Source organism: Plectrocnemia conspersa, unplaced genomic scaffold (genome assembly GCF_051122295.1).
Source record: "Plectrocnemia conspersa isolate PC_06_02 unplaced genomic scaffold, ASM5112229v1 ptg000006l, whole genome shotgun sequence".
NCBI classification, from domain to species: Eukaryota; Metazoa; Arthropoda; class Insecta; order Trichoptera; family Polycentropodidae; genus Plectrocnemia; species Plectrocnemia conspersa.
This window is the reverse complement of record NW_028277170.1, coordinates 21572928-21589162: the sequence shown is the minus strand read 5'-3', so window position 1 is coordinate 21589162 and position 16235 is coordinate 21572928. Positions and strand designations below refer to the sequence as shown.

The window sequence follows — 16235 nt, the reverse complement described above, 5'->3', positions numbered from 1 at the left end:
TATGATTAAAAATAAAATAAAATAAACCAAAGTAGCTATAATCATGTATTAGGTATTATGTAAATTTATTCTACTATATTAATTTAAGAAAAACAAGTAATTTTGTATGTTGTGTTAAGAGAACCTGACTTGTATGTGTAAATTTAGCAACATACGAGTCGGATTCTCTATATTGGAATATATAACTTTTACCAATTAGTGTTATTCGATTTTTTTTATAACTATTCTCTTATTGTATAGAAAGGTGGCAAAAAGCATTCTAAAATAATGACTAATTTATTTTTTAGGTGATGTGAGATTTATTTATACTATTGAGGCATTTACAAAACACAATAGCTAAACAATATAAAGGGTTCATAAACAAATTAACTTGAAAAAATGGTAAGTTTAACATGTATGTATTCAAGTAAAAATATTATATTTTAATTGTCTTTATTTTTAGGTTTTATTTTATTTTTACAATCACGAATTGAGAAGCTCTTTGTAGTTAAAAACTAGTAATGCATATAAATAAATAAACTATTACAAAAATGGTAAGTTCAAAATGTTTGTGGATATGTAAAAATATTTCAATTTAATTTTAAAAATTTTTAGGTAGTATTTATTTCTTTCATTGAGTTGAAAGAAAAAAGAACTTCCACGACAACAAATATAGTCGATAAAATAGTTATTTGTCAAATGTTACAGCAGATAATAATAATAATATGTGCAGTAAGTATTTGGAACAGTTAATTTACTATTTATTTTTACAAAAAAACAAGTATGATATTGTATATTTCGATTTCAGTGGTTAGATGTGTATGTTTATCTTTAACAATATAAATTTTAGATCATTGACATCGTAATATAAAGCTTTCACGAAAAATCTACGTTATTTCTAACATCTATTGTATGCTGCGTATTTAAAATATATTAACAAATAATTTTTATACGAATTATTGTCATAATTTTCTTTCAGAATAAAAAGCTTAGGTTTGTATATTATGATGTTCAGGATATGATTTGAATGGTGAAATTTAACAACATACAGATCAAATTCTGAATATTAAAATATAATACTTTTATCGACAGAAGTGTGTTATTCGATTTGTTGTCAAGTGCAATAAGTATTCGAAACAGTTAATTAACTATTTTTTTACAGAAAAACACGTGAAATATTATATATTTTGATTTAAATGACCTTGATGCGTATATTTATGTTTAACAATATACATATCAGGCCATTAACATCGAAATATAGCTTTCATCGAAAAACTACGTTATTTCAAACATCTATTATATGCTGCGTATTTAAAATATATTAACAAATAATTTTTATACGAATTATTGTCATAATTTTATTTCAGAATAAAAAGCTTAGATTTGTATATTGTGATGTTCAGGATCTGATTTGAATGGTGAAATTTAACAACATACAGATCAAATTCTGAATATTAAAATATATAACTTTTATCGACAGGAGTGTGTTATTCGATTTGTTGTCAAGTGCAGTAAGTATTCGAAACAGTTAATTATCTATTTTTTTACAGAAAAACACGTGAAATATTATATATTTTGATTTAAATGACCTTGAGGCGTATATTTATGTTTAACAATATACATCTCAGGCCATTAACATCGAAATATAGCTTTCATCGAAAAACTACGTTATTTCAAACATATATTATATGCTGCGTATTTAAAATATTTTAACAAATAATTTTTATATGAATTTTTGTCCTAATTTTCTTTCAGAATAAAAAGCTTAATTTTGTATATTGTGATGTTCAGAATATGATTTGCATGTTGAAATTAAACAACATACAGATCAAATTCTGAATATTAAAATATATGACTTTCATCGACAGGAGTGTGTTATACGATTTGTTGTCAAGTGCAGTAAGTATTCGAAACAGTTAATTAACTATTTTTTTACAGAAAAACACGTGAAATATTATATATTGCGATTTAAATGGCCAGAAGTGTATATTTATGTTTAACAATATACATATCGGGCCATTAACATCGAGATATAGCTTTCATCGAAAAAGTATGTTATTTGAGCGTTATTGTACACATCCCCTATATGATGTACATCTACTACGGGAACTAATATCTTTAAATGAATTATATTTATTACGTATTTGTTATAAATGGTTTAAAAATAATAATGTTGGTTATGTATTCAAATGCTTAGTCTATTTAATTTTGTATTACCTAAAATCTAATTATATGATTAAAAATAAAATAAAATAAAACAAAGTAGCTATAATCATGTATTAGGTATTATGTAAATTTATTCCACTATATTACTTTAAGAAAAACACGTTTAATTTTGTATATTGTGATCAGGAGAACCTGACTTGTATGTATAAATTTAGCAACATACGAGTCGGATTCTCTATATTGGAATATATAACTTTTACATATTAGTGTTATTCAATTTTTTTTATTAATTTTCTCTTATTGTATAGAAAAGTTGCAAAGGGCATTCTTAAATAATGACTAATTAATTTTTAGGTGTTGTGGGATTTATTTATACCATTGAGGCATTTACAAAACACAATAACTAAAAATATAAAGGGTTCATAAATAAATTAACTTGAAAAAATGGTAAGTTTAACATGTTTGTATTCAAGTAAAAATATTATAATTTAATTGCCTTTATTTTTAGGTTTTACTGTTTTTTTACAATCACGAATTGAGAAGCACTTCATAGTTAAGAACTAGTAATGCATATAAATAAATAAACTTTTACAAAAATAGTAAGTTCAATATGTTTCTAGATATGTAAAAATATTTCAATTTAATTTCTTAAATTTTTTAGGTAGTATTTATTTCTTACATTGAGTTGAAAGAAAAAAGAACTTCCACGACAACAAATATAGTCGATAAAATAGTTATTTGTCAAATGTTACAGCAGATAATAATAATAATATGTGCAGTAAGTATTCGGAACAGTTAATTTACTATTTATTTTTACAGAAAAACAAGTATGATATTGTATATTTCGATTTCAGTGGTTAGATGTGTATGTTTATCTTTAACAATATAAATTTTAGATCATTGACATCGTAATATAAAGCTTTCACGAAAAATCTACGTTATTTCTAACATCTATTGTATGCTGCGTATTTAAAATATATTAACAAATAATTTTTATACGAATTATTGTCATAATTTTCTTTCAGAATAAAAAGCTTAGGTTTGTATATTGTGATGTTCAGGATCTGATTTGAATGGTGAACATTTAACGAGTTAACAACATACAGATCAAATTCTGAATATTAAAATATATAACTTTTATCGACAGGAGTGTGTTATTCGATTTGTTGTCTAGTGCAGTAAGTATTCGGGACAGTTAATTATCTATTTTTTTACAGAAAAACACGTGAAATATTATATATTTTGATTTAAATGACCTTGAGGCGTATATTTATGTTTAACAATATACATCTCAGGCCATTAACATCGAAATATAGCTTTCATCGAGAAACTACGTTTTTTCAAACATCTATTATATGCTGCGTATTTTTAATATATTAACAAATAATTTTTATATGAATTTTTGTCCTAATATTCTTTCAGAATAAAATACTTAATTTTGTATATTGTGATGTTCAGAATATGATTTGCATGTTGATATTAAACAACATACCGATCAAATTCTAAATATTAAAATATATGACTTTCATCGACAGGAGCTATGCTATTCGATTTGTTGTCAAGTGCAGTAAGTATTCGAAACAGTTAATTAACTATTTTTTTACAGAAAAACACGTGAAATATTATATATTGCGATTTAAATGGCCAGAAGTGTATATTTATGTTTAACAATATACATATCTGGCCATTAACATCGAAATATAGCTATCATCGAAAAACTACGTTATTTGAGCGTTATTGTATACATCCCCTATATGCTGTACATCTACTATGGAAACAAATATCTTTAAATTAATTATATTTATTACGTATTTGTTCTAAATGGTTTTAAAAGAATAAGGTTGTAAAATTAATCACATGTTTAGTTTATTTAATTTTGTATCACCGAAAATGTAATTATATATATAAAATAAAACACGTTAGCTATAATCATGTATTAGGTGTTATGTAAATTTATTCTACTATTTTAAGAAAATCACGTTTAATTTTGTATGTGATTAGGAGAATCTGACTTGTATGTGTAAATTTAACAACATACGTGTCAGACTATATTTATCAGAATAAAAAACCTTTACCGACAGATGTGTTATTTGATTTGATTTAATAATTATTCTCTCATTTTATAAAAATGTGGCAAAGCCTAATATTTTGTTTTTAATAATAATGCTTTTTATTTATTCTTATATGGCATTTACAAAACTATGCAAATTAACTTATAAATTATTTGACAACAAGAAAAGTAAGCGATTACTTTCACTGATAAAAAGTGTATTCTTAATTTCTATAGTAAATCACATTATAACAACACAAATAAATTTACTAGTAAGTTGAACATGTTTTTAAAAAGATAAAAATGTAATGTTCTAATTTAATCCAATATAAATAATAATTATCATTAAGTTAAAATGTAAATTAATTAATATTAGAAACAATAAAAATTAAGAGTGCTTTATGTATTATATTTGTGATATTTTAATTTAAATACAATAACTTATACTCTTATCTAATGCGAATTTATGGGAAACAATGATTGATTTTTTTATGTATTTATTGGCTTGTTTATTTTAAAATGAAGGTTATCCTTTACAGATAACCTTGTGGTGTTATAAAAGCAACCGATTTCATCTTATTTGTCATTGTTTTATTTTCTGCAACAAACCAAGGAACATGTCTGTTGTACACGAGACATATCAATTGCACAGGTAAACTATGTTATTCAAATTTAATTTAGATTGTTTTAATTTGTATTTTATTTTAAACAAGAAACACGCAGTTTTCTTATCAAAAGCTATTCTTTAGACTATTCTGATATATTCGAAATGGCTATGGAATAACTTTTGATAAGAATGCTGGAAAAGTCATCAATCCAGCTTTCAACACAAGATTCTATACATATTCAAATGCCTAGTCGATGTATTTGTTCAACCTGTAAAATGTATTATTAATAAGGTTGAGCAATTATATCTACTAAGCTTTATGAATGACAACATTACAGTGTTTTACTATTTTATTTTCAAGAAAATCAACTTTACTTAATTTTAATTAATTATATATAATATTTATCATCACTATGTTATAAAATATGATTTTTAATAATATCCTACATCTATAAAAAAGCAGTTTAAAGGTATGTATCTATATTATTTTGCCTCTTATTTAAGTTTAATTAATTTGCCATTTTAATAAAACTATATATATGTTTAAAATGTATACATAATAATGTAATACATATTACTATAAATTGCTATTACTAATTTTATTTTATTTTCAACAGATAAGGGCTACTACATTTGAAGATAAATGATGCCATTTCATCAAATTTGTATAGTTAATGATAATAATCGAAATGTTATTATTAATTTTTCTTACTATCTAATATATTATATAATGAATTAATATTTGGAATAAACTGGTTTTAAATTAAAGCACATATTTTATTTTCGCAAATATCTCTACCCCAATCTAATGAAATAAAATAAAATAAAAATTAAAGAAAAACTGGAAGATGATTGATTTAACCGTTTAATTTTAATTTTATTACTTGTGATTTATAAAATCTACTGTACAGAAATGAAATTAATGTAAACGTTTTCGATTTATATTTTTTACGTGAGTTTAATATTTAATCTATTAGTATAATTAAAAAAAAAAAAGCAAGGTTTATTTATTTAGTGGAAATCTAAGCCATAATATATAATATAAAAAAACGGCACGTGTTTCAAAGTTATTATAAAATAACGATTTGTATGCAGAGAATATTTTCTTACATTGTATATTTAAAACGAGATACACACATTGGAAACATTGAATTTATATCTTCTATTGAAACTTTTACTGTAAGTAAAAGTTTTAATAGAAGATACAAATTCAATGTTTAGGGGAGTAAATTCGGTAAAAGTTTTCAGGCAAATATATAAAATTAAAATACAATGATATACAAAACGTTGTATAGTAAGTAATAAGGCATTATATATTCACCACACTATGAAAACATATATTGAATATAGTATTTATATAATACTATTTTCTGAACTAAACCTTTTTGTACTGCTAGTGTTGGTTTTAACGCATACATTTTATTTGTTTATTTAAAGGTAAGTATTTTTTTTCATACCAACAAGCCTCATGCGACGAGTATTTAATATCCGATTTTTTTTTAATACTTATAAGACATGCTTTACAGCAACCAATACTAATATAAGTTCTAGTATACTTTGATTAAATTTACCAGGATTGAGAGAAACTACTGCTTAAATTCACCACTAACTTGTTTCTGTGTATAACTATGTCGTTAAGAACAGGCTAAAGAAATGAGTGAAAAATCTTATGGACAGTGGCAGAGAGTATTTATAAATAGTTGAACAATCAGTCTTATAAGACTACAATCAATAAACTCAAGCTCAAGGTTATTAAATGCAATGAGGTTAAAAAAATATATTGTAATCCTAAAATAAAATACTTTCTGATCTCACGAAAAATATTGAGAAACTTCGTTATGTCGATCCACTATATCGACTTCAGATTCATCGTGAAAAAAATTCATCTCGGTGACGATAGAGGCAAAGAGACTCATGGGGCCGCCCCTCTCGTTGGTAACGTGATAACAAACGCATAAAACACCGCGAAATTTTTATTTCTGGCAATTTTACGGGTCAATAAATATGAAAATATTGTATATGTGCATGGCAACACCCGCTGAGCCATGATACGAGAGCAATCATAAACTCTCACACCCTCGGGGCTCACCCTCCGGACGCATAAATTCGCGGATCGGAGGGGCGTACCCCTGCTACCCCTAACGCCCGAGATCGATCTCTGGGTTTTGATTTTAAAACCCTCCCACCACCTGGGTGGGTGATAAACACAGCGGATGTGTTACGTCGTTTCGGCAACGCACCTTTTCTCATTTACATTCACGAATGAATGTGGCTAAAACGACAATAATAATCAAGATATCTTTAGTTGCTACACGAGTAAGGTTCAGTAAGTATAAACAATAGATTACGATATGGTTACTCTTTCTGTATTTTTTGTAGTGATGAAATATATAATGTCTCAAAAATAAGACCCAAAATGATGCCAGATTATTTACTAAATGAACAATTTAAACATGTTACATAATTTTCTTTTAAAAAGTCACTAAAACATTTGTTAATTTATTAGATATCCATGAATGTTAAAGATGGTTTAAAAAATTCGAACGGGATATTACGATGTGGGAGACCATCAAAGATAGACGATGTTGTAGAAATGGAATCAAATCAGTTGGTCGAACAGTGCATAGAAATATATAGAATATTGGGAAGGCTTGGAAATAAGATAACAAGTCGGCGATTATCCGCATATCTCAAGAGCATCTGGATCTTGATGATAATAGCCTTTTTTTGGTCATTTTATAACCAAAGGTAGGAAGTGAGTGTTGCATGACAACAGTGTGTGTATGATGAAATTGCAATGGAATTATATAAACATCGACCATACACCGAAAAAAACATTATTTATGCCATGTAAAAAAAGTGTACTATAAATAAATATCTCATGATGCTGCTAAAGTAGACTTTTGTCAAAATATCGAGATTGTGCTATATATGTATATTCACAATCTGTAAGATATGCTTAATAAACATATCTTTAAAGTTGTTCAAACAACGAAACATTTGCCAAACGACGCGTTTTTTTGTCACCCAGAGAATATGATGTTGAACATGATGATAAGAGATGTGAGACGCAGATATAAGAATTAGGTTACAGGAGGATACTATAAATAAGAACATTAAATCCGAAGTTTTTTAGAACTCTTACGACTCTCTTTTAATGCCACAGACACCAGTGAGCTGATAGAATGAACAATATGACGATAAGCTTGACAATATAGACTATTTCATCAGTTCTGCAAGATAAATTTTGCCTTTTTTATTTTTTTAAATTTTCCATGCCTTACCCAAGCTATTGAAAGCTACGTTAATTTCTCACAGTCTGCAAAAAAAGTATGCGGACAAGAATTGAAAGAAAACTACATTAGAGCAATTTTGCTCAAAAAATTTAATCAAAAATCTGAATTTAAGACAATATCAACAAAGCCACAATAAAATTGGTTGGATGGTTGGATAGGATGTAAGAACAACTCAAATTTCAGTTAGATCTTCGTGGTAAATTCTGGATCATTTTATTAAAACAATTGTGAAATTGCCAAAGAGCTGCAAAATCACATATTTTTTTCAAAATAAAATCCTTCACATGATCAAATTATTAAGAAATATATCCATTAATATTTTAAAATACCATAGTCCGTATTTAAGAACTAAACGCTTAGATTATTTGATGGTCAATACTAAAAACCATGAAAGCAACTTATATTCCTAGAAATATTGCACAAAATAGTTTTAAATATATTTAAAAAAAAGCAGTTAATGTAAATCTCGGTTTTAATTAATGAGAAAACAGCGATAATATATTTTTATCATTTGTATTAAAATGCACGTGATTGTCATTGTTAACAGTTCCAGTTTATATAAGTGACCTTTGTAATCATTTGCAATTATAACACATACATACAGACATAGTATATTTTTTTTTACAAAATAATGTATTTGTGCGATGGCCTCATTTTAATGACAACAAGTCACTATTATCGATATATTCAACAATTAAAAATATTCAAGATGTATTGTAAATACATTAAATTTAACTATCCTATTGAATTGATAATTTTGCAGTAAAATAAGATTAATTCAATATGTATTTTTATATATTTGTATAAGTTTTGTTTTGTGTAATTTAAACTCTTAGACAATTTTATTTTATTGCTCTATTGTATGTTAATCTGTAAATTAATTTTTCATCTCCTGTAAAGTTGACTATTTACCTATTTAAGCTATCTATTAGTATCGAAAAAACATTTTGTGTTAAAAAGACGCGCGCAATGCGTTATATCCTGCTCAAAAATAAATATTATAATTTTTACTTTATTTGCCGAAAGTAGTCATCTGATAGTTTTACTTTAAAAGCATAAACATATTTTGTAGTTGGGTTCAAGAAGCAATGAAATTGCCCCACCCACCAATAAACTCAAATCAACAATGCACCTGAGAGAGAGAGAGAGAAAGAGAGGGAGATGAACCCGTGTCTGAACCCAAAGTCACAGCAAGAGACACATCAGCGTGTCGTCCAGCATCATCACGAACGGTTACAGCCGACAATAATTCAACTTGCCACTCCAACGCAGACTATATTTCCATTCATCATGTATGTATGTGTTATTTTAAATCAATTATAAAAATAATATTGTACAGCCTATTTTTATTTACGAATTCCACCTTATGTTTATTATGATATTAGGGGAATTTTTGCAATCACCTGTCATGCATTTTTTCCTCATTAATATCATTGCTCTTCACTCCCGCCCTCCATATTCTTTTGCCAGTGTACGCGAATAAAATTTCGCAACAATCTAAAATTATCGTTTCAATCTAAGAACGAAGAGCGGTCGAATAACCATATTTTTTAGATTCGGCGAGGGATCCTCCTTGACTTTTATGGTGATTTATACAACTGGGGGCAGGAAAAGGGGAGTTTCGGGATCTTTACGAAGTTCGAAAAGTTTATATCATACGTATGTACGTAACGCTTGTCGTGAGTAACACGGTAATCAAAATCGATAGAATTTATATGGCAGGTATATCAAATATGTTTTATTTTTTTATTGCCATTGAAATGACTGATACATCTTAGAATAACAATATAAGGTACTATTCGTAACATACAAGATTATAATAATCTTTATAGGGGTGAGAATTATTTTTTAGTTGTATATTAGAGTACGCTCGGGATAAGGATTCCGGTTTGTTATTGTGTGCGTGATCTGTGTGGCTCAAAACAATTTCACTCGGAATATTTAATTTTTTTATTTTAAAAGAAAATATACGTTTATTTAACATACATACATTTGAGCTGAGTTGGAAATTTCAACGGACAATTAAAAATATATTATATAATCGAAGAAACCAGACATTGATGTCATTAATTAAATATTTGCAAAATTCAAAATCTTTCACTAGTCAAAAAAATAATGAAGTCCTTAGCTATTCTTCAAAAGCAAAAAGATATAAAATGGGGAAAGAAATTATTCGCGGATTGTTTATTGCTCGACGACTCTATTAAATCATTAGAATCTATTGAATAAATTAAAAAAATATCATTGGCGCAACGATAAGAATAATAACTTTTTTAAGCCTTACAGAGAATAGTGTAAAAAACCAACAACGTACGGATTAATGGAAAAATATTTAAAATATTTTGATCCACGGGTAAGAGAACGAATAACTTACAGTGTATATTTGAAGCCTTGATATCAATTAACCCAGATATGCCCAAGAAATTTTGTTCTCTTAAAATTTCATTTATAAATAAAAAACAGTGGCACGAGTGACCTACCCATGGGACAGTGGGCATCTCTGGATTAAACCAATATCAACACAAACTTATTTAAAATAAATCACTAGAGAAGATCGAACTTCTGTGCCACACTGCACTTTAATGACGAATACCAGCGTTGACGAATCAGCGACTGTCCTTAAAAGAGAAAGCGAGACAACGAAGTACACGCTACATTACTTCTCCTTCTCATATACACGCACACAATAACAAACCGGCATCCTTATCCCGAGCGTACTCTAACAACATAATGAAAACGACCCTTGAATAACTATTTTACTCGGGTCCATTTTTATCTGTCAATAATTATGTACAATTAAAAACCTTTGTCAAAGCTTATCCAAGTTTAAGAAGCTTATATTAAATCAAAGTACAATTCTATGGATTAAGAGGCGGAAAATTTTAAAAAATATATAGGCGGTGAAGGTGTCTAATATAATATTTATGGCCTAGTAAACTTATAATCGACGCTAGGTAGTCCATGATAGAGCGGGGTGGATAATAATTTTGTATAATGTCAAAACCCTCTACAGTATCTTTAAAATATTAGTTCACAGTCCGCGGTGTGATAACAACAGCCGGTCGCAGCGTCTCGGCGACCAGCCCTGTAATCGTAATATTTTATATCATGTCCCATATTAAAAATTCAATAAATCCTCTGCGTCTAATTATCCATTCGCTAAAGAACGATGTTAAGACGTTTTAGGTTATACGCAATATATTATCCGTCTAAGGACTTAACGTTTAGGTAAGAAAATAATTGTAATTTACCTGGTGTGGTCTGGCGTTGTGCGGCGGAGCCGCCATACTGTGGTGGTACATCATGTCGTGTTTGAGCTGAGGCAGCGACGTAGGAGTGGGCTGCGCCCCCTGGTGTTTGCCCATGTCCACCGCGGCTAGAGCCTCCGCCCTCGACAGCAGACCATCGTTCAGACCGGAGAAGATGTCACCCTGCAACACGCCCTAACATTTAACAACTATTGGTCATCCATCCAAGTGGTGCTCCCATCGCCTCGGTGTTCATCGTGCTCACAGCTACCGCTAAGTTTGCACGGGCACCAGTCGAACGCTCTTCAATTCGACACGTTAATCTAGAATTTTTCAAAAAAGTCGCCATCGAACAACAAATAATTTTATTATAACTGTATTACGTTACAAAGAGGCAGAGCTGCTATTCGGCTAGTATCCGAGCATAGACTTTTCGGTAACTTTATATGCATATACATATGTATGTACATGTATACATAGACATCACTGTAGAGTCGACTTTTTCAAGCTAGAACACTCATTGTTGAAAATTACACAAAGATGTTGACCATTGCTATTAATTATTTATACTCTACTAGCCTATCAAAACTTGATTACCAATATAGTTTTTGGGGTAAATATATATATATATATATATATATATATATATATATATATATATATATATATATATATATATTTGTGTGTACATATGTACATATACAGTATACATATAATATGTAAAAGAAAGGTAAACGTTATAAAATATTCATCGGAGTTGTTTTACGTTTCGTTCCTCTTTTCAACTCATTTCCCCCCACGGTATGTCCTGGCCAGGAAAACGGATCGAGAAGGTGTTCGGACATGCAAGTCCCTCGGTGAACATTCAGAATACTCCTACGAGAATTTTATTTCATATCTAACACGGACTAGTGGATAAGAGTGACATGCTAAACAATACAATACGAAAAAGGCACCGGTCGTGCCAAAAGTGTTTGTATGTAAACTACCTAAATATAAAGTTAAATATGTAAGATAGTCAGTCTCAGAGAATGAAGAGTGACTCTTCGATTGATTGTTATATCTTAAAACATATTTTAGCGAATGTGTACATAGTAATAAAAATATATCGAAATCAGGCTTAAACTGCTTTATAAGATTAAGGTTCATTGATTAAAAATACAACTCAAATATCATAAACAAATTTAAGTGCTTGACGACTGTTAATTTAATTTAAAAATGCTAAATTTAAAATTTTATTTATTTATTTATATATACAGGCTTGACCATAATAATGGAAAAAGTATGGCATAGAGCATTTCTTGCTGAAATCGGTTGGCCTGTGCTTGGAAATATTTTTCAGTAGGAATTTATATTGAAACATAATAATACCCTCGCAAATGTACAGGTTTCTTACCCCTGTTGCTGTCATACAACCCCAGACCACAACGCTTCCGCCACCATATTTGACTCTAGGTACTACACATTCAGCTAGATATTCTTCTCTGACTCTTCGACTCACGTGCAACACACAAGAGATCGCAAGAACTTAAAAAATAAAAACTAGTATTATTTTTTAACAATTTTGAATAAATTAAGTTTTCAATAATTTTTTATATCAACCAATTTTAGTTTAAAAAGATCTTATAGTTCGATTCATCACGACCAAATGACTGTGTTTTTAGGGTCCACTCTAACCTTTAAGTTTTATTTATTCCTGAAAGCCACAGTTTGTGTCTGAGTTCCACATTGTTGAGATTTCTTCTCACCGTCCGCGAAAAAATGGATGGCACTTCTTTTTTCGACGATTTTTAAGAAACTCACGAATCAACATTCGAACATCCTAGGCAGTTGTCTTCCGCTTTCTTTCAGTACTTGATTTTAATTTGTAAGAACCACAAAGCATTTTGGATAGCTTGTCGTGCACAATTAATGTTTATTATTCCATTAATTAAATTCGTTATTTTAGCTTCACTTAAATAGCATTTTTTAAATGTTTATATAATATTTAAAATTAAAATTGTTTAGGCGAGACTAGACCTGTAATTATAGTTTAAAACTCAGGTGAGCAATAAAAAACGAGAAATTCCTTTGTTAAGTTATCAGAATTACTCTTAAAACTACCTGCTAAAATATCAATCATCCTTAGGTGCTGAATCGAACGTTTCTTGTTCACGTAGCAGCAATATTGGTCCATTGTTAGATCAAAACTGACATTTAATATAAAAAAAATAACAATATTCATTTGATTAATTTTTTAAAAATATTTTTCGTATTGGTCCATTCTTAGATAAAAACTGATATTTAATATGAAAAATAACAATATTCATATGTTTAATATTTTTTAAATATTTTTCGAATTTTAAATATTTTTTTTTATTATGATCTCATATGTGTTGATTAGCTTTTTATAATTGACAAAACGTTATTTTTGCAGGTAATATTTTGTTTGCATTATCTCAAATTAATTCACCTTTCCGTCACACATGTAATATAAAATTGAATACCTTGAATTAAATATATATTATAATAATAATTAATATTATCGTATTGTCATGTTTGTTTGGCGGCTGTACAAATATAAGTTCGCTATAATGACACAAGTATGTGCACACTTGTTCGTGTGGCATATCAAAACAACATCAGTCCTTTTCGAGCGACAACATAGGGGATGTTTTTGTCGAGGGGTCTTTTACACCCCTCAGAATGTCTAAAGTTATTGTCGTAAATTTGTATAAAATCATTACGATCCGTCAATTATCATGCTAATCCTGAACGCTTAAATCGAATATTACGTATGCCTATTTCAAAACTGAATGTACAGGGTGGGTTAAAATGTACCTTTTGTAGAATGAAGCTGAGAATAACCAAATACTGTTTTTCTATGGTATATAATAAAATGTATCTATATCGTAACATATGATAGGTGTATAATATTGTTCTCTTCTTGATGTTTATTTGTGAATCGTATCACTAAAGCTAAAGCTCCAGCCAAAAATTACTCGTATAACAATACTGCCACAAAAAAATATTTTTTTTAAGAAAGAGAGCTTTTTTTTGCAGAATACTAAATATAGGTAAGCTATTTAAACATGTTATTACATGTATTGTAAGAGTGTTTATTCATTAATTTAAAAAATACGTCTTTAATATACAAAAAAACATGCTTTGTCAAACATTTAATATGCTGTATTATAGATTAAAAAAATAAAATAAATTTCACAAAAGTTAAGAATTTAAATAAATATAAATAAATTATTATAATAATACACTACTATTGAAAATCATAAAAATGAGTTCTTAAACTGAAACATTATTTAAAAGCTTTACATGTTTGCATTGCAAGTAGAAAAGATTATCTTCAAAGCTAAAGCTTAAAGTGAATCTCTCGGAAAGCATTTTATTCACGTTTTACGTATATTACAAACAACCCTGTAGTACGCGTCTGGCGATGCTTTATTTATTAACATTAAAAAAACTCGATTCAGAAGTCGTTAACCTGTTGCTTTGCGAGCGAAGAAATTTTTGATTATGTTTTCTGAGCAACAAGTGGTTTGGTGCGCTGTGTGAAAGATGCGGCGTCCATTATTTTGTTAAAAGGTTGTTAATATTTAAAACGTACAGTCGAACGCGCATACAACGCTTTTTCATTTATTATTAAATAAATTTATACTTGAAAATTATAATGTGTAAAATTGATAATATTTTATAGTATCGGAGAGATGTATTTTTAATCCAGTTAAATATTATTATTTGCAATGTTCGAAACACTGTAAAAAAGCATGTCCATTAAAGGATAATTAATCTTTTAAGTCCACTTTAGTCAGTTTATTGTCATTTAAAGCCATTAGAAGCAAAAAAGCGAAACCTATTCTTATTTTTAAATATAATAAGTCATGTCTCTCAAAAATATTTTGCACAGTTATACTGATTTGAATTCTCAAATTAAAATTATAATACTTTATTTATTTATGGTGGTTTGATTTTTAAATTTAGAAGTGTGAACAATACATTTGAAAAAACAGTAACCTTTTCTTTGTCTATTTTTGTATTCTTAAGTTAAATCTACGTACTTTTATATTTGTAATGTCGTGTCATCAGTATAACAAAAGTTGTTAATTGTCTCTCCGCAGATTTTTTTTCTCTGGGGCGCTTCTTTGAATATGGTTTTAGTGGATAAATTTAAAAGAGTAGGAACATATCTCTGCCTGATACCTGATGTATTGAAGTATTTAAATTTGATCTCCCCCAATGATTTCAAATTAGTTCTAATTTATTATGGTCCATAAATAATGATTTTATATACTTATGAGTATCAAGAGTATCAATTATTTTTCGATTTATTTCTAATACTGTTTTTTATTTTTTTAAGTAAATTATATTCTTCCTGTTTTTATTCTTAAAGCGATAAATATTATTAATTTAAATTTTCTATTATTTCTTTAGTCATCCACTACTGATTTTTAACAAGCTGCTCAGTCTCAAAGATTTTTTTCAATATTTTAATCATTGTCATTTTTATATTTTTCTTCTTCTTTTCTTATTTGATGGACATTACAATTTAGCTTAAAATTATGGTTTACTTAATTTACGTCCTTAAGATGTAGTAGATCTAATTTTATTTCAGTGATGATTTTTATATATAGATTTTAACTGATTTAATACTGTTTTAAAATATTTTATTAATTAATATATAATTAATTTGCTGACGTATTATATTAACTTTGCAATTTAACGGAAAAATCCATCATATGGTTTTTGAATGCGCAATAATTTAGGAATAAGATTGTCCTATCTATGTATTTTTTCCCTAATGCATTTTATATTTCTCAGAGAGGAAAAGATTAAAAAATATGAGATATGATACATTTGTGTTTTTCATAATGCATGTTCTTACAATTTGGATATTA

General features: G+C 28.0%; 1 protein-coding gene across 2 annotated transcripts in view; it reads right to left on the bottom strand.

Moving 5' to 3' along the window:
* The window catches only part of acj6 (abnormal chemosensory protein 6), a 140714-nt gene that overhangs the window by 25094 nt on the left and 99385 nt on the right, over window positions 1–16235 (bottom strand). For both annotated transcript variants that reach the window (XM_088187588.1, XM_088187589.1), the window contains exon 3: window positions 11350–11529. In XM_088187588.1, the coding sequence (XP_088043714.1) occupies window positions 11350–11529 (180 nt within the window). The remainder of the gene's footprint in view (window positions 1–11349; window positions 11530–16235) is intronic.